We start from the raw sequence: 19,725 nt of genomic DNA, 5'->3' as shown, positions 1-19,725 counted from the left end.
AAATAGTTTAATACAAAATTATAAAAGAAAAGTGCATTAAAAGCAGAACCTTTAAACTCTGGCGCAATTACAATTATTCTGAATAACAGACTGCAGCCAGGTATACACACTGACATCCAAGAAAAACCTCAGGATATACAAGTCCAGCATCACAAGAATAAGTCAAATAAGGCCTTTTTTTTTTTTTTTTTTTCCTCCCTTAAAAAAATATACAATACATAAAGCAGTTTGAAAAAAAAAAAAAGTAATATTATTTAACAGTTTTCTGACTTAAATATTTTCACATAACAAAAGGTTTTATATCACTATCAATATTACTTATATACATATGCCAGAAGCGTGAACAACAACAAAAAATCAAAAGATGCCCCTTCAAAAAATAACAGTGAAATGTCTCTTTCTTCAGGAATCTGAAATGAGCTCCTCTCTTAATATACAAAGTCCACACAATATTTATATAATAAAACTGCTCTCTTCTGAAACCAGCGAGGCAATGAGAGAGAAAATAAAGGCGATTATTTTTCAGGAAAAACAAAAACAAAAAACCAACCCCAGCTTTATGTCACAATGACAAGGATATCCATTTATTAATAAAACGAATACAATACTGATCTGAAGTGCTCGCTGGGAGGTAAAAACTCTGTCGCTCTCTCTGTAACTGGGACTAGTGCTTATTTACAAAATATACTGTTCGGCCACACAGAGGCCCATATATCTGTATATGTACATATGTATTTATATATAGAACATATAAATAATTTCAAAGGAGAGATTCACATGAAGTAAAGAAGTTTCCATCTTTGGAATGCTGTGGGAACGACACACACTCTGCCCCAGGGCGGGGAAGGATTTGGTTTGGGACATGTTCAACGTGGCACCATTGATGATACTAAAGAATTCCCTGAAATAAAAAATACACCTGCCTATGCACGAAGAGAAAACCATGGGGCTCGTACGGGTTCTTACCCTCAAAGTACAAATACGCTCTTAATTACTGAGGCGGACAGGGCTGCAGTCCCTTTGTTCCCAGGAGACCATTCTGTGATTTCTGACCTGCAGCGCATGGCTTGTGCTTTCTGTGGTAGCCGACCCGTGTACCCGAGTTATCAGCTCGGGCAGCGCGAGTGGCATCAGCCCGCGCGGACAGCTGGATCCTCACCTGTGTGTCAGGCTTGCTCTACTCCCCGGGGGTACGCCCCCGACGCTGCATTCCTGTCACTAATGATTAGATATTTGTAATGGAGAGAGAACTGGTCCAGCCGTCTCTCAAGGTACTAGCTATATTAACTTATGGTAGACTAAAAGTTAGAGTCAATTTCTACTAATTTCAAAATTCACAGAGAAGAAGATGGAAAAAACTTCCCTGCGTGTTGTAACATTTTTTCCGAACTTCATGCACCTATCTTATGTTTGTTTCATGAGCTATGCTTCTTATAACAGAAAGCATGAAGGAAAACCTATCTGGGTTTTTCCACGTTAACTTGTGTCTTTGCTAATACAAAGAAATCACACTACAATGGGAGTAAGATCCAGTTAATTTCTCTTTAACTAGACGCACTGGCCACGGAGTAGGTGAGACTGCTGATGTAGTACCTGAGTTCAGTGATTTGCAGATGAACGACAGCAACGTGCTTCCATCTTTCCCAGCTTTCTTCCTGAAGTCTCTGAAAGTCAATGATTCTTTAGATAATTTTATAGCTAAAAATTTTATAGCTATTGTGGTAACATTTTTAACACTTGAGGCTTCAAAACAGAAATCCCAAGTGTTTTGTTCTTCTCCACACTTCGCTCTGGAAACGTCCTCAGGGTCAGGCTGCGTCAGAACACGTTGGCCAGGGTCTGCCACTCGCTCGCGGGTTCGGGCACCACCTCGTCCAGGTGGAGAACACGGCTCAGCACCTCCCCTCCGTGCTCCTGGGCGCCGCCGGGCTCCTGCAAGGTTCCTGCCGTGGTGATAAAGAAAGAGTCCCAGACATTCACTCGCACAAAATGATTCACATTTAAATAAGGACAACTTTATAAACGGAGACAAGAAATTCCTAAGTTGATTTGTTTTCCTTCCGGATGAAAAAAGAGCCATCTGAGCTGCAGGTTTCATAATTCCGTCGGTGACGACAATTACTGTTACTTGAATATGAACGCACACAGCACTTGTTCCCTATGCTCATAAAGGCTATGTTAATATGACATCCTTGATGAGCGATTACTAATTAATACTAGTGATAACGACAGGCACAATTTTTCTAACAGAAAGTAAAGCACAAAGCACTAGCGTGTAGATGTTAGAACCTCCTCTTCCTCAAAAACTGCACAACACGAAGGGTCCTACCCCCGTGGCTCCCGGAAAGCCCTGGGCACCACTCCCGCCACGCTCAGGCCGTCCAACTCCCCTCGTGGTCACAGCACCTAGAGCAGCAGAGTGAGCCCGAGACGCAGGCTGTAACCCTCCCTGACTTGTCGGAGACACTCCGCGGGCTGCGTTCCATGCCCCCCGCCAAGCCCCCCGCCCCTGCCTGTCTCCCTAAAGGGCGCGGGCATTCCTGGACAACACGGGAAACAAGGCGGACAGAGGGACGCCCCCGCCCTGCCGGCACCAATGCCGGGGAGTCAGCTCGGGGACACGGAGGCCCGTCTGCGGAGCCACAGGGCACAGACTCGCCCGACCCGGACCCTGAGCCTGAGCCTGAGGCGGGGACGCGGGGTAAACCCCGCGGGGCGCAGCACACAGAGCGCTGCGCGCCGTGCGGCCAGGACACCTCACCCGCGTAGCTGTGGGCCCGCTTCATGTGCAGCTTCATGTTGCTCTTCTGCGTGAAGCCCATGACGCAGTAGTTGCACCGGTAGGGCCGCTCCCCCGTGTGCTTCTTCATGTGCACCTGCAGCGCGCTCTTCTGGTTGAAGGCCTTCTCGCAGAGGGTGCAGTGGAACGGCCGCTCCCCTGGGGACAGACAGCACGGTCAGCGTCCCTGACAGACGGCGCCCGACGAGCACACACAGCACACAGTAACTCCGGAGAAGGGATGCGAGTTCAACAACAGGCTGAGGACGTTCCTCGCTCAGGATGCTAACCCGCAGGGTTCCAGCAAGGCCACTCCATGGGGAGCCACGAAAGACACCGTGATCAAAAGCTACGGAAAGTCCTAGAAGCACCCAGAAATAAAGGTAGAGCACATGTGGCTCAAGCAAAACGTTTCTAATCCATTTTGAGCAGAAAAGCAAAAACACGTTAAGGACACGGGAAGATCAAATCCAATTGACTAAAAGCATGATTTACACAATATGTTTCAAATGGTACTTAACTGCTTTCAAGCTGATGTGGAAACTGACAAATGGAGGGAAAAGTTGCCAAGCGTGGCTTCTGCTGGGAGCCTGCCCAGGTGAATGCCTGCCCTACAGCCACACTGCGGAGCCCGGCCCTCCCCACGCGGCATCTCTCTCTGCTTCCACCCCCTGCGGCCCTGGCAGTCCTGCCACCCCTCGCTGTCACGCACCCACTTCCAAGTCCCAGGGACCGGGTACCTTCCTGCCCCAGGGCCTGGCACAGCCTTTCCCCTTGGCCTAGAAGGTTCTTTCCCACTGCTCTGCCTGGCTGCCTCTTGGGGTCACGTGCCAGCACCCCCAGGGCTGCCCCGGGAGCACCTGGTCCTCAGCCCCCACGTGTCCCTCCACAGCCGACGACAAAGGAGGTCTTCCTGCAGCTCGCCTAGGGCAGGCAGAGTCCTAAAAATGGCCCCCCAAGGTCTCCTGCCCTGAACCCTGGGGCTGGGACTATGATGACGTCATGCCTGAGAAAAAAGAACGGCCACAGAGGAACCAGGTCGCTAGTCAGATGACTGGGGGTGACCAAAAGGGAGATTACCCTGCGGGCCCACTCTAATCACACCGCCCTTAGAAGCTGGGATTCTCTGGAGACAGAAAAGGAAGCTGAAGACATCAGGAGCCGGAGTGAGGACGGGGCACCCACGTGAGCAGGGACGTGGCCCCAGTGACAGCCACAAGGTGCCCACTTTACACACATGCCAAACCCTTCACGTGCATCTATGCTATTAAAAACGGCAAACAGTCATTTCTCTTAATTATGCTTTTGAATGAATGCATTATGAAGTAACAGCACGGCTGTTTTTCACTCAAGAGCTACTTGCTGGACAGCCGGTGGGCACCGGGTCTGCGCTGACAGGCAAGGGGCATCCCTGAGGACGCACGGCCCGCGGGCCGGGAAGGGCTGCCGGGCACCTGCTGACCACACAGGAGGCCCTCACGCCAGCCGGGGCACCAGCGGGGCAGGGCCTCTCGGGAGGAGGCGTCCGTGTGAAGGTGGGTCAGAGACGGCCGGCAAAGGGACAGAAGGGCTGGGAAGACGATGACCCGCCAGGGAGCACCGGGAAAAGGGTGGGCGCCAGACAGAGAGCTGGATCGGGGGAGAGACCTGCCCGTGGCCGGGGGACCTCGGGGGCTCAGGGAGGCCTGGCGGGCTCTGCCGGGGGTGCTCAGGGGGAGCCTCCGAGGGCTCTGGCCCGGTTGCAGGGTGAACAGAGGCCTGGAGGGGCGCAGGGAAGACCAGCGAGGGTGGGAGGCCGAGCCCGTAGTCCCAAGGAGACGGAGGGGCAGAGGGAGGAGGAAGCCCGGGGGCCGCGGGGGACCCCGAGGCGGGGCGCGGGTGCCACGGTCCCCGCGGGAGCAGCCGAGGCCACGAGAGGCGGTGCGCACACATCAGAGGGCACAGAGGCGGGCTGTCCGAGGCGGGCCAGGAGGCAGAGAGGGGCGGGGCCTGCCCCTTCGTGTTGTCGTCTTCCCTAAGGCGAACTTGACAGACAGGCGGTGACAGGAAAAGCCAGGAGAGAAGGCTCTGAAGATACGCGAGGGAGACGGGCCGGGAAGGTGCGCTGGCCCGAGAGCCTCTCTTTCCTGCGCTCGCCACGCCAACACAACAGCTTGTGCCTGAAGAAGTTGGCTGCATGATAAACTGACGCATGATTGGGAAAAAACTGAACAAGCAGCCCCTGCTTCACAAGTAACTTGCTGCGTCATAAATGAATATCTACACACTGCATCTTATCTTCTCACCAACCAGCGGCTTGCGGCAAAGATTGCTAAACCGGGGTCCCGCTGTGTGGTCACCTGTGTGGATGCGGCTGTGTCGCTCCAGCTGGCTTGGTTTGGCAAAGGCCTTCTCACAAGTGTCACATTTGAACACCCTCGGCTTCTGAGAGCTCAAGGAAGGACCGGCTTGATGTGTCTGCATGTGCTCCTGGTAAAGACAAACACACACGTGAAGAATACTGAAGATCATAACAGAACTTTACAGACTGGAAACAGGAGAGGAAAAACCAGTGCAGAAAGGCCCGTCAGTGGGAGGAGGACCACAGGCTCGCCTCCAATCAGGACCCTCGTGGGCGTTCCCGGAGCAGAGTCGGAGGTGGTACCCAGTGGATGGGAGGCCGGGCCTGCGGCTTGCCAGGGAGACCCAGGCTCCCCCCCCACCCCGAGCCCCTGGGCTGCATCTCGGCGGGGCGGTGTCTCGGCCTCCCTCCCTGTCGGCCACCATGACAGTTGTTAGAGGACCGGGTGTGTATTCTGCAGGATGTCCCTCAACTGAGAGGTGTCTGACGTTTTCCTCATCACCAGACCAGGGCTGTGGGCTGTGGGCCACGGGGAGTACCGTGCCGTTTCCATCCCACAATACCATCACTGCTGGCACCGACTCTGATCACGCAGCTAGCGTCTGTCAGGTTCCTCCAGGGAAGGGCGGCCATTTTTACCCCCTCCCATCACGTGCCCTTGCTGCCGCTCGCCCCTAAGGAGCGGGGCCATCCCCTCTTGGGGGCAGCGTCCACAGGGGCTACTCGGGATTCTTCCGCACGGGAGACTAGCGTGCTCAGTCGGTCACGTTCCCACCAGTAACGACCCGTGGAGGTTTTGCACTGTGGGCTATAATCCAAGTCTACTTTGTTTTCTCGCCCCGGCTGTTCCAGCTTTGGCCCCTAGGAACTCTTTCAGCTGCCCCCGTGTCCCCCTGACACGATCCCGTCATATACTGCGTGTGGGTGTGATGGGGACTTCCTTATTTTCTGGCACAATGTAATTTTTAAAATATTCCAGATTTCTGAAGGTCATCAAGAGAAAGTAACTTACAGGTATTAAAATGCCAGATTTAGTATTTCAAACTGTATAACACACCACTTTAGATGTTTATGGAAAAGTTATGTCATATATAGTAACATATATGATTTTAAACATCTTAAATTTTCTTTAACCATTTTTATTCTTTTCCCTCTTTAAAAGGATTTATTCTCTATCAGGCTGTAACATTAGTATAGTTATAATTTCTGTACTGTCTACTAAGAGCTAAGTGCAGTGCTTAAGTACTTTATATTCCTCAAAATTACCATAAAATGTTTAAGTATTAACATCCTTATTTTATAAAGTAGGAAACTGAAGCTGTAGATGTTACATGACCTGACCAGGAGCACAGAGGTTCTAAGCGACAGAGTCAAATTCACACAGAGGTCGGACGGGGTTGGGGGTCCCTCAGTCATAAGTAGCACTCGCCAACCTCGCCAACCTCGCCAACCTCGGGCTGCAGCCTCTGCAAGAAGACTCCAATTGACAGTCAGTGTTTTGCTTTTAAAAACGAACACGGAGTCCTCTTTTCAGAACACATTAATACTGGGGTTTCTCATCTCAGAAAACAGTAGAAAAAGAGGTGAGAGGTGCAGGCAGATGTAGGCCTAGAGAACAGAAACTCAGTTTACTGACTGCCTGCCTCCTCTAAAGGCCCTGAAAAAGCAAGTGCGGGATTCACTGTGCAATCAGGCGTCACAGGATTCTCATGCTTTTGGTAACTAAGCAGCAGCAGAGGAGGGGTTCTGGCCCAGAAGTCACAGGCCGGGACACTCCCCCTGACCAGTGGTCCTGGAAGTCACATCACAGTACCCTTCCTCATTCTTTCCTCTACCGTGTGGACGTCCCAGAGTGGGACCCTCAGGTTGCCTCCAATGACTGGCAGCTACGAACAACGCTGACCTAACCCTGAGCTTGGGCGGGCATATATGCCTTTGTGCCGGCTCTCGCGGTGGGAGCCGCTATCGCTTGGTTAGGTATCGCCTAATTCCCCTGTAGGACGCCAGACCAATTCTGCAGCCTTGCCAGCCTTCACGGAAGTTCCTGCTTCCGCAGAGCCCTGCTCATAGGTGCCGACAGAGCTCTCATACGTGTCCCCGCGATGGGAGAAACGGCATCTCAAGCTGATCTGTAAATATGTTCACCTCCACGGGCCTTTCCTCGAAAAGAGATGGGAACCGTGTCGCTCACTAGGAAGAGTCCTGACCCCACTGAGTCCTAAGCCCGTGCAGCGCCTCTGACCTTAAGCGAAGAGCAGCGACGCTGGCGGGAGGGAGACGGGGGCGTACCTTGAGGTGCGTGGCGCGCTTGAAGGCCTTCCTGCACACGGGGCAGACGTGGATGCGCTCCCGGCCGTGCAGCTCCTTGCTGTGGTGCAGCAGCAGGGCGGCCGAGGCGAAGGTGCGGCCACACTCCAGGCACTGGTGCAGCCGGCCCTCCTTCTCGGGCTGCCCACCCTGGGCCAGGCTAGGAGACACGTCCGTCACCTGGAGCGGGTCAGAAATCCCGGCTTGACGGGACCGGCGCGAGGGGAACAGGCACCCCCGCCCCGAACCCAGCCCCCGAGCTCGGCTGTCATCTGTGGGAGGCGGCCGGCCTCTCGGCCTCCCGCAGGAGCCACTGCAACGGGCGGCTCGGGCGCGCCTCAAGCACACTGACCGGGCAGGCTCCAGGGAGCGGAGCGCGGCACCGGCTGGGAGCCCAGCCGCAGACCCGGCCCCCAAGTCACTGCCGTGGCCACTGTGGGCGAGGTCCTCACCCCTCATCTTTACTTCTCTGAAAGCTTCCAGGAGTTTTTTAGGCCTTTATATGTGGAACTCTATCATTTACTAAGTGTTCTGTCCACCCTCACCCCCGCTGCCAAACTGCGTTTAAGAAAAAGGACTAGTCAAAGGACAAGTAGGTCATGTACACACACGTGAATGTGTATACTATGAAAAAGTATAGCAAGACTTGAAAGAATCAGCAAAGGTATTACAGGAAATCCTACAAAAAGAACAAAGGCAAGTAAGTGGCCACGTGCAATCTGATCAGTGGGCAAATAAAGAAGATAGTGATAAATTTAAAACCAGATTTCCGCATTATTGAAAAATCATGGAACAAACGAGAGCCAGTGTTAGCCCCCCACCCCCGGGTCCTCCCTGCTCAGCACCTGTCTCCCTCGGGAGACACACCTCCTCAGGCTGGCCCCGAGCCCGGCCATGCAGGACTCCCCAGGACCCTCCACCCATCCCTTCTGAAGCTACTACGTTTTTTGAAAACTATGAGAGATTGTGGATAAAACGTGTGCAGTACCTGATAGGTGATTTCTTCACAGGCTGCCGACGGCTGTGGAGTGGGGCTCACCAGAATGACCTGGGGCGAGCCCGCACCCCCAGGGCCCGAGAGAGAGGGGTCCGTGAGCAAGGCTGGGAACTGCTGACCCTGGCAGAGGTGATTACTGCTTTAGAAGTTGTAACATGATCAAATCCAGTCGTAATTTAAAAGATCTCTTATGGTGCAGTAACTTCGGAAAACAAGCTGGCTGGTCCTCAAACGCTAACCACAGAATCACCATATGACTCAGCAATTCCGCTCAGAGAAACGAAAACCTACATCCACTTGAAACCTTGTACAGGAATGTCCACAGCAGCACTATTCACAACAGCCCAAACGGGCAGAGAACCCCGATATCCATGAACTGATGAACGGACAGACAAAATGTGGTACAGCTATACAGTGGAACAGTATTCATCAATAAAACAGAATGATGAAGACACGGCTACAGTGTGTGCAAGCCAGTGCAGGAGGCCAGTCACAAGGACCAGAGTCTTATGATTCCATTTATGGGAAGTGCCCAGAATAGGCAAATCTACAGACAGAGAGTGGATCAGGGGTTGCCAGGGGCTGGGGGAGACCTGCAGGGGTGGGGTGGATCTGGGGTCGAGGGAGGGACTTGGGGAGTGACTGCTAACTGCTAATGGGACAAGGGTTCTTCTCAGGTGATGAACTGCTCTAAAATTAGATATGGTGATGGTTGTACAGCTCTGCAAATATACTGAAGACCATTAAATTGCACACTTTAAATACATGGGTGAACTTTACGATATATAAATTATATCTCAGTAACCTTGTAAAAAAAATATATATATAAAGAACATTTGTTTAAAAATAGACATACAGTTTTGCTATACCATACAAAACTACTTTGAGTCTTATTGCCACGCCAGCACACCTTTATCAACTGACTGTGAATCTGAGACAGAGAGAGAGAATGGATGTGGTGAGGGTGATGCAGGGGGTGAGTGCAGAGACCATGTTCAACCTAAAGGAACCAACACTGTACTGCAAATGCTGGCTCCATACTAAGAATACAACCTGAACTGCTACAATTAAAGCTGATTCTAAGCGTATTTCACACATCATCAAAACACTCACTCAAAACCATGAATATGAAGACTCCCCATCAATGCACAATGCTAAAGGGGTAAGGGGGTCACACGACCATAAAGAACATGGCCCATGTCGTTGGGACCCTGCAGCTGAAGGTGAAGGCTGCTGCCTAATGTCCTCACGGGACTGACACAAGCTGAGCTCCAACAGGGAAGACAAAGAGCTGAGGAGCAGGCGGGGAGATGAAAAACAGGGCAAGATGGCACTGTGAACACTCCCTCCCATCAGAGAACTTCAGGTGCGCTTCTGACTGGAAAGACACTACCCAAGGCAGATGGGGAAACAAAGGCAACGGGGTAGAATATGGGGTATATGGGGCAGAAAATAAATTTACAAAGTCATCTAGAGTCTAGAAAAAAGAGAGCTTAAATTAAGATTCTTTACTTTCCACAGGCAATTTTTTAAAAAGTGAAATAATATTTTAGGTATCTCCATCCATCAGTCCAATTTTCTTACACAAACGTGGGATGGATTGAAAAGTTCCTATGTACCCTAATAAAGCATCATGTCCACTACCCCCCTTACATAGGGGAGTTAGTTGAATATTGCTACCTTCAAATAGCAGTTACTGTTGCACTTTTATGTGTCTGTGGCTGGCTTTGGCCCCCACTCTGATTAGACAGTTGGTACCCAGTATTGGTACCCGATTTTGAAAAATTAATCAAATTTGTCAATCAAAATTAATAAATTCACATTTCCTTATTTTACTAATCAAGAACAAATACAACTGCTGGCCAGAAATTCTGATACAACTGAATCAGTGCTGGCTCAATAAATTCATATATTCCCAACTAAAGCTAAGACATTTGAGACTCTCAGCTCATACAGGTTTATCAAGGGGAAATTACAATTCCCTTTTGTTTTGAAACGACAGCACTGTAGAAGAGATCAGCAGTTGCCGGGGGAAGGGGAAGCAGATGTGGCTAAAAGGGCAACCCGAGGGATCCTTGTGGGGATGGGCGTGTTCTGCGTCCTGACTCTGCCAATGACAACACCTGGAGGGTGCGGTGCCCTGGTCTTACAAGATGCTACCACTGGGGAAACTGGGTAGGGGGTCCATGGGATCTGTATCATTTCTTATCATTGCCTGAGAATCCACAATTATCTCAAAAGAAAAAAGCTTAATTTAAAAAAAATCCTGAATACGATGTGATTTACAAGCTTACGGTTGGTGTTTCAAAGGCTAATATTAAGTATCCTTAATGCAAATGCCCTGATTCAAAAATCAAGTGCCTAATAAAATAAATGCTCAACAATTAGCTATACTTACAGAAATGATGACCTGAATCCGCTAAAATGGCATCATCTAGAAGTCACTTATTTTTGGTTTGCATTATTACTTGCAGTCTGTTTCTTCGCTGTATTTCATTTACACTGAGGTGGAAATTGCAATAATTCTCATTCCCTTAGTGCACAAGAATTTTGCAGACCCCTGAGCACTGGCTGAGAGGAGCAGGGTTCCCCCTCAACTGCTCAGGGGGCCCAGGCTGCAGAGTCAAAATCGCCTGGGAGGGAGCGTTCTGGTCGGCCGGGACAGAAGCCCCTCATGTGCAGTGCCCCACGTGTCCCCTGGGGAAAGGGCCGGGCATGCTTGCAGGGGACCTCACAGGGCGTGAGCCCAGAGCAAGCAGAGGACACATCACTGTTCTACAAAGGGAAAGAGCGAGGACCTAGAAGAGCTAACCCATCTTCCCGCAGTCAAAACAGCCAGCACGCACCCGTGGCAGGATCAGAAGAGACCCTGCTCTGGATGCCACAGCCGTCAGCGTTTCCCTGCACAGTGAGAGCCCAGAGTGGAGACGAAGCTCCAGCCAGGAGAGCAGGTGAGCGTCTACTCCGCTGCCCAGCCTGCCTCTTCACAGCCAGCGACACGCACAGCGAGACACAGGCGCAGCCAGGGGCACGCACAGCCGGGCACAGGCACAGCCAGGGGCACGCACAGCCGGGCACAGGCACAGCCGGACGCACGCACAGCCGGGCACACGCACAGCCAGGGGCACGCACAGCCGGGCACACGCACAGCCAGGGGCACGCACAGCCAGACACACGCACAGCCGGCGACACGCACAGCCAGGGACACGCACAGCCGGGCACACGCACAGCCGGGCACCCGCACAGCCAGCGACACGCACAGCCGGGCACACGCACAGCCGGACACACGCACAGCCAGCGACACGCACAGCCAGGGGCACGCACAGCCGGGCACACGCACAGCCGGGCACACGCACAGCCAGGGACACGCACAGCCGGGCACACGCACAGCCAGGGACACGCACAGCCGGGCACACGCACAGCCAGCGACACGCAGAGCCGGGCACACGCACAGCCAGGGACACGCACAGCCAGCGACATGCACAGCGAGACACGCACAGCCGGTGACACGCACAGCCAGGGACACGCACAGCCAGGCACACGCAGAGCCAGGCACACGCACAGCCAGGCACACGCACAGACAGGGACCAGCAGACAGGTCTGCTGTCGAAACTCTGACAGCACTGTACTAGAGGGATTCGTCACTGTAATTAATCATCCTTTCTCATGAGTTTTCTAATTAAGCTCTGAAAGGTTTTTCGGCATCTTAAGCTCAATGCGTTATCTAAAATGTACACCCTTCTATCCAGCACATCTACTGCAGGGATTCATCTAAGAACATAAGCGATAAAGAGCATACGAATTTCCACCCTACTAATAACAAAACCCTGGATGCAACGTAGTGCCCCTCAGTAAACTCATCTATAAGACGAACGGTGGTACAGTCATTACAAATGTCTGCACTGCTAAAATCATTGATGGGAAGATATTCACAATATAATTAACGAGAGGGGGAAAAGTTTACACTACACGATATACACGCGAGCTCATTTCTGTAAAAGTTAGAAAATACGCATCTGTACGTATGCATAGAAAGGTTTAGGAGGGTACACACACTCAGAAACGTTAAGTGGAGTTCCATTTGGGTAGTGGATTTTTTTAAAATGCTTTTCTGTATTGTCTGCATTTTCTTGTACTCCCCACTTTGCGTTTAACCAATTACTTTTTCAATTTAATCAAAAAAAAAAAAAACACTTCAGCTTTGAAAGACCGTATTCAGAACACACACTCAGGAAAGTGATAAGTAAAGTTCCCCGGGACGACCCCGTGGGGCGGGGGGGAACACAGGAACCCACCTGAGAAGCGATGTTGAGCGTGACCGTGTCCAGCCCCCCGGAGAGCAAACCCTGAGTGTCAGCCAGGGTCAGCGTGACGCTGGCCTCTCCCCCGACTCCCGATGAGGACATGACCAGGTTCTGGGCAGATGTGGCAGACGGGGACATGGGTGTTGTCAAAGGCAGGCTTCCAGCTGTGGCATTAAGCTCTACAGAAAAGGCAAAACGGGAAAGTAGGTAAGTCCAATGTTATTCGCACGGGAAGACAGTTTTCATAAAGGAACAAATCTGTCATAATCGGCATTCACATTGCCTAAGCTTGTGAAAGTGCATCAAGGAAATCACAGTATCTTTGATTCCAACGTTATGGCAAGGCTTTTGTAAATATCTACATGTCCTTACACGTAAATGTACTCTGCTTCTGAAGTGTAAACAGAGAAAAAGCCGTAAAAGAGAGTGAAAAAGTGACCCTAAGGCCCAGTCACCGCTGCCAGTGCAGAAGGAGACTCAGACAAGAATTTCCAGGACACTGTCCTCATCCAGGACCAGAGACCAGCCTGGAGAGAGGAATGAAACGGGACCCACTGAGCGACGACCAGCTCCACAGTGTAACATCTGACAACTCTGCTTACGTTCACCTATTCTGAAACACGGGCAATCAAAATCAACCTCATGCAATCCTTTAAATACTAATTTATCCTGCAGGACACCTTAATTTTCTTTGGAGAACAAAACAAAACACTATAATATTTTCCCCTTGTAGCTAATGATATAACAGAAAGGAGGACACCTGGGACAGATTGGGCAAAGAAAGGAAGGCCTTCTCTTCCACAAAACTGAAACTCATGCACCTACTGGCAAACGAAATGGGCTTAGCATGGTATTATCAAAGTCCTGTGGCGGGCACCAACAAAACACAATTTTTTTAAGTTTTTACTTGTAAGCATAACACACATGCACATGCACGTGTACACACACACACACACACACACACACAATCCTCACAAGCTGTCCTTCCATTCATCTAGCAAACGTGACTTATCACCCACTTGCGTCAGCCACCGTGCCAGGTGCTAGCGACCCCAAGATGACACCTGAAGCAGAAATTCCGAACACTAGTCCCTAATTAGGTCTGAACACAAAACACCACGAGACTCCCGCGGTCCTCTGCCGAGACCTGGGTCTGCCCGAGTCGGGCACAGGGAACCAGGCTACTTACTTGTAACTGGCGTCCTCCACAGATCCACACTCCCGGAGTCCCACACTGTGCTGCACACACCTGGAACCTTCAAAAGCAGTACAACCATTAGGAGGCTGGGAGTCTCCGCTCTGAAGCAGCCACGCGGCTCCCGAGAACCTCGCCAGCCCCCCCTCGCTCGCGTCTGCACAGCGCGCGTGCCCGGCCGCCAGGACGGGAGGGGAGTGTGGATCTGCGGAGGTACCCGGGCCACCTCCTCACCAGGCATCCCCTCCACACACCCGAACTCTCGCAAACGCATGCAGGTGTGACTCTATCGGGAGGGGTGAAGATGAACAAGAAGGACCCTGCAGGACCTGGCGAGGAGCAGCTACACGAGCTGCCGTCCAATCAGAATCCCTAAGGAGAGGATGGGGTCGGCCGGCGGGGCGCCGGGCTGAGAGAAGCACGGTGGTGTGAGGGCCACGCTGGCAAAGAGCACAGCCACAAGCTGGCAGGGCTCACCCCGGAGTAGCCACCAGGACTCCAGACCTCAGCACAACTCCTGCAACTAAGGAGCCGCAGATCTTCTCCCCTTCCAACCAGTGAACTACGTCCGACGTTCTGAGGATGGTTAAGGTAGTGGAAGGTTCCAGGACGTGCAGCACACGGAATGCAGAGAAAACAGAAGCCTGCGAGTTCACTAACTAAGGGGAACCCTGACACAAAGTTCAGAGAAAAGATTGAACAACTTCACGGAAGGCCAGAGCTCATATTTCAACTCAAAACAGTGTGGTGAAGCAACCTTTAATACTGTTCTTAATTCAAGAGACTTCCCACAAGAAGGATGATCCTAGTTCAGGCAGAACTAGTCTCAACATGGTTGAAAAGAACCTGTGTTTAAAAATTTTCTTACGCATGCAATTAAATGATTAAAATAATTAAAAACTGTAATTATATTTAACATAGAGCTCTTAGCCATATGAAAGTATTTGCTTAAAGCTCTAGAAACCATAATTTAAAATTCAAATTAAATACTCTTAACAGGAAAATTAAGATTCAATACTGAAGTAAAGACCGTAGACTCTTACTTTTAGTTCCCACTTATTTCTTCTTATTTCTTCTATTCCCCTAGGACACATCACAGCCATCTAAGCCCTACTTCACTTCATGACTCTAACTCAAAAAGAGTAACCTTTAAAGGATTAACAAGTTCTGTACTTTCCTCAAACCCACTCTGTTTTCAGTCTTTGTTGGGATAAGTTTTCATAGCCTCTAAGAAAACTTAATGATAATTTTGGAGGGTTTCATAACAAGTTGACAAGGTGCGAGATCATTTTTTTTCTTGAGATTAACAAAAAAGTGGTGAGAGGAGGCAGGGAGTTGGGAACGGGAAACATGCCCTGACTGGCCTCACCCCCAGGCAGAATGGGAAGAGCGTCTGATTTTAAAGTGCATCCACAGGCGGGGACCGTTAACATTTCTGAGCTGTTGGGAAATAAGTTATTGATTGTACTTAAATCTAGGAGAAATGGAGGCCAAAATAACCTCACAAAGAACTAGCAAACAAAAAAATTGATCTTTTCTCTCACTGAAAGCAGAACTCAATTTATTCATCAAAATTATCTTAAAAAGGGACTCAGATGACAATGAAAACACGGCGACCCAAAACCTATGGGATGCAGCAAAAGCAGTTCCAAGAGGGAAGTCTGTAGCAATACAATCCTACCTCAAGAAACAAGAAACATCTCAAACAAACAACCTAACCTTACACCTAAAGCAATTAGAGAAAGAAGAACAAAAAAACCCCGAAGTTAGCAGAAGGAAAGAAATCATAAAGATTAGATCAGAAATAAACGAAAAAGAAATCAAGGAAACAATAGCAAAGATCAATAAAACTAAAAGCTGATTCTTTGAGAAGATAAACAAAATTGATAAACCATTAGCCAGACTCATCAAGAAAAAAAGGGAGAAGACTCAAATCAACAGAATTAGAAAAGAAAAAGGAGAAGTAACAACTGACACTGCAGAAAAACAAAGGATCACGAGAGATTACTACAAGCAACTCTATGCCAATAAAATGGACAACCTGGAAGAAATGCACACATTCTTAGAAAAGCACAACCTTCCGAGACTGAACCAGGAAGAAATAGAAAATATAAACAGACCAATCACAAGCACTGAAATTGAGACTGTGATTAAAAATCTTCCAGCAAACAAAAGCCCAGGACCAGATGGCTTCACAGGCAAATTCTACCAAACATTTAGAGAAGAGTTAACACCTATGCTTCTCAAACTCTTCCAAAATATAGCAGAGGGAGGAACACTCCCAAACTCATTCTATGAGGCCACCATCACCCTGATACCAAAACCAGACAAAGATGTCACAAAGAAAGAAAACTACAGGCCAATATCACTGATGAACATAGATGCAAAAATACTCCATAAAATACTAGCAAACAGAATCCAACAGCACGTTAAAAGGATCATACACCATGATCAAGTGGGGTTTATCCCAGGGATCCAAGGCTTCGTCAATATACGCAAATCAATCAACGTGATACACCATATTAACAAATTGAAGGAGAAAAACCATATGATCATCTCAATAGATGCAGAAAAAACTTTCGACAAAATTCAACACCCATTTATGATAAAACCTCTCCAGAAAGTAGGCACAGAGGGAACTTACCTCAACATAATAAAGGCCGTATATGACAAACCCACAGCCAACATCATTCTTAATGGTGAAAAACTGAAACCATCTCCACTGAGATCAGGAACAAGACAAGGTTGCCCACCCTCACCACTATTATTCAACATAGTTTTGGAAGTTTTAGCCACAGCCATCAGAGATGAAAAAGAAATAGAAGGAATCCAAATCGGAAAAGAAGAAGTAAAGCTGTCACTGTTTGCAGATGACATGATACTATACACAGAGAATCCTAAAGATGCTACCAGAAAACTACTAGAGCTAATCAATGAATTTGGTAAAGTAGCAGGATACAAAATTAATGCACAGAAATCTCTTGCATTCCTACACACCAATGATGAAAAATCTGGAAGAGAAATTAAGGAAACACTCCCATTTACCACTGCCACAAAAAGAATAAAACACCTAGGAATAAACCTACCCAAGGAGACAAAAGACCTGTATGCAGAAAACTATAAGACACTGATAAAAGAAATTAAAGATGATACAAACAGATGGAGAGATATACCATGTTCTTGGATGGGAAGAATCAACATTGTGAAAATGACTATACTACCCAAAGCAATCTACAGATTCAGTGCAATCCCTATCAAACTACCGATGGCATTTTTCACAGAACTAGAACAAAAAACTGCACAATTGGTATGGAAACACAAAAGACCCCGAAGAGCCAAAGCAATCTTGAGAAAGAAAAACGGAGCTGGAGGAATCAGGCTCCCTGACTTCAGAATATACTACAAAGCTACAGTAATCAAGACAGTATGGCACTGGCACAAAAACAGAAATACAGATCAGTGGAACAGGATAGGAAGCCCAGAGATAAACCCACGCGCATATGGTCACTTTACCTTTGATAAAGGAGGCAAGAATATACAATGGAGAAAAGACAGCCTCTTCAATAAGTGGTGCTGGGAAAACTGGACAGCTACATGTAAAAGAGTGAAATTAGAACACTCCCTAACACCATACACAAAAATAAACTCAAAATGGATTAAAGACCTAAACATAAGGCCAGACACTACAAAACTCTTAGAGGAAAACCTAGGCAGAACACTCTATGACATAAATCACAGCAAGATCCTTATTGACCCACCTCCTAGAGAAATGGAAATAAAAACAAAAATAAACAAATGGGACCTAATGAAACTTCAAAGCTTTTGCACAGCAAAGGAAACCATAAACAAGACGAAAAGACAACCCTCAGAATGGGAGAAAATATTTGCAAATGAAGCAACTGACAAGGGACTAATCTCCAAAATTTACAAGCAGCTCATGCAGCTCAATATCAAAAAAACAAACAACCCAATCCAAAAAATGGGCAGAAGACCTAAATAGACATTTCTTCAAAGATATACAGACAGCTAACAAACACATGAAAGAATGCTCAACATCACTAATCATTAGAGAAATGCAAATCAAAACTATAATGAGGTTATCACCTCACACCAGTCAGAATGGCCATCACGAAAAAAATCTACAAACGGTATGGAGGTTCCTTAAAAAAATAAAAACAGAACTACCATATGACCCAGCAATCCCACTACTGGGCATATACCCTGAGAAAACCATAATTCAAAAAAAGTCATGTACCACAATGTTCACTGCAGCTCTATTTACAACAGCCAGGACATGGAAGCAACCTAAGTGTCCATCGGACAGATGAATGGATAAAGAAGATGTGGCACATATACATGATGCAATATTACTCAGCCATAAAAAGAAACGAAATTGAGTTATTTGTAGTGAGGTGGATGGACCCAGACATCCACAGACAGACCTCTGTCTGTCACAGAGAGTGAAGTAAGTCAGAAAGAGAAAAAATACCGTATGCTAATACATATATATGGAATCTTAAAAAAAAAAAAAAAAAAAAAGGTTCTGAAGAACCTAGGGGCAGGACAGGAATAAAGATGCAGATGTAGAGAATGGACCTGAGGACACGGGGAGGAGGGAAGGGTAAGCTGGGACGAAGTGAGAGAGTGGCACGGACATATACACACTACCAAACGTAAAACAGATAGCTAGTGGGAAGCAGCCGCATAGCACAGGGAGATGAGCTTGGTGCTTTGTGACCACCTAGAGGGGTGGGATAGGGAGGGTGGGAGGGAGACGCAAGAGGGAGGAGGTATGGGGATATATGTATATGTATAGCTGACTCACTCTGTTATACAGCAGAAACTAACACACCATTGTAAAGCAATTATACTCCAATAAAGATGTTTAAAAATAAATAAATAAAAAGTATTCCAAAATCAAAAAAAACAGAGGGACTCAGGTAAGAACAAAAAGACAATGTTAAATTCCTTAAAAAGCTGTGCTAAATTTCAAGCCTCTACTAATAATAACTTTCTGCCTCTGAAAGGGTACTTACAGCATACTTGCCCATTTTCTAGGAAAGCCCTTTGTCATGGGTGTTACCTGGATCGGATCTGGAAATGGCCTTCAAACCCATATCACACACCTGAACAAAAGCACATGCTTTCGTTCTGGATGTGAAATTCTGACTCATCGGGGCACATCGATTTATTTGTAAGTCCCTAAATGGTAACAGCCTACCTCCAACTAAGGCGCAAAGAGCGCAAAAGCTGCCCTAGAAGCTGCAGCCCCCCACATCCTGCTCACACAGAGAGTTAACGACGACAACCACGCGCACAGTCACCATGCTCTGATCAAGGGCCTGCAACATGGCTTTTACCGGGTGACACTGAAAGTTTGTATTTTGGTGCTCATCTTAGAAGAGGCATGTTCAATCTCAAAAAGTCATTTCAATTTCAGTTCTTATTGGTGTGGCCTGAAGCTCAGCCTGGGGCTGACTGATTCTAAGATAAATGTTGCCCATTAAGATGCAATCTCTTGACAATAGGATATAGATGAAATCAGCTACTTAATTATAACTAGCACTAGTGGAACACGCAAACCTCTCTAAAAACATCTGCCTAGAGTCAAGGACCGAGTGGTTCAGTGTATGAAGAACGGTTTCCTATATTCAGGGTTATTCAAAGACCCCAAAGGTATCTGAGATTGTAATACAACTGAGTTGCTTATATAAAATTAATCCTGTATTTATAATAACTGATACTACATTATTAAACACATGTTCTTTAATTATGAGCACACCTTTTATTTTCTAATATCAT

At 48.2% G+C, this 19,725-nt stretch overlaps 1 protein-coding gene across 4 annotated transcripts in view; it reads right to left on the bottom strand.

Moving 5' to 3' along the window:
• Positions 1–305: 305 nt before the first annotated feature.
• ZNF236 (zinc finger protein 236) overlaps positions 306–19,725 on the bottom strand; it is a 97,144-nt gene continuing 77,724 nt past the window's right edge. For 2 of the 4 annotated variants that reach the window (XM_068563055.1, XM_068563056.1), the window contains 6 exons: positions 12,720–12,907; positions 8,416–8,544; positions 7,410–7,607; positions 5,119–5,248; positions 2,762–2,938; positions 307–1,943 (listed from right to left, as the gene is read on the bottom strand). In XM_068563055.1, coding sequence (XP_068419156.1) covers positions 1,819–1,943; positions 2,762–2,938; positions 5,119–5,248; positions 7,410–7,607; positions 8,416–8,544; positions 12,720–12,907 — 947 coding nt within the window. In that variant the 3' untranslated portion in view covers positions 307–1,818. Of the gene's footprint in view, positions 1,944–2,761; positions 2,939–5,118; positions 5,249–7,409; positions 7,608–8,415; positions 8,545–12,719; positions 12,908–13,917; positions 13,985–19,725 lie in introns of those variants that run through there. The other 2 variants (XM_068563058.1, XM_068563057.1) reach the window with 2 other exon arrangements.

Source organism: Eschrichtius robustus, chromosome 14, assembly GCF_028021215.1.
Source record: "Eschrichtius robustus isolate mEscRob2 chromosome 14, mEscRob2.pri, whole genome shotgun sequence".
NCBI lineage: Eukaryota > Metazoa > Chordata > Mammalia > Artiodactyla > Eschrichtiidae > Eschrichtius > Eschrichtius robustus.
This window is presented reverse-complemented; position numbering and strand designations above follow the sequence as displayed.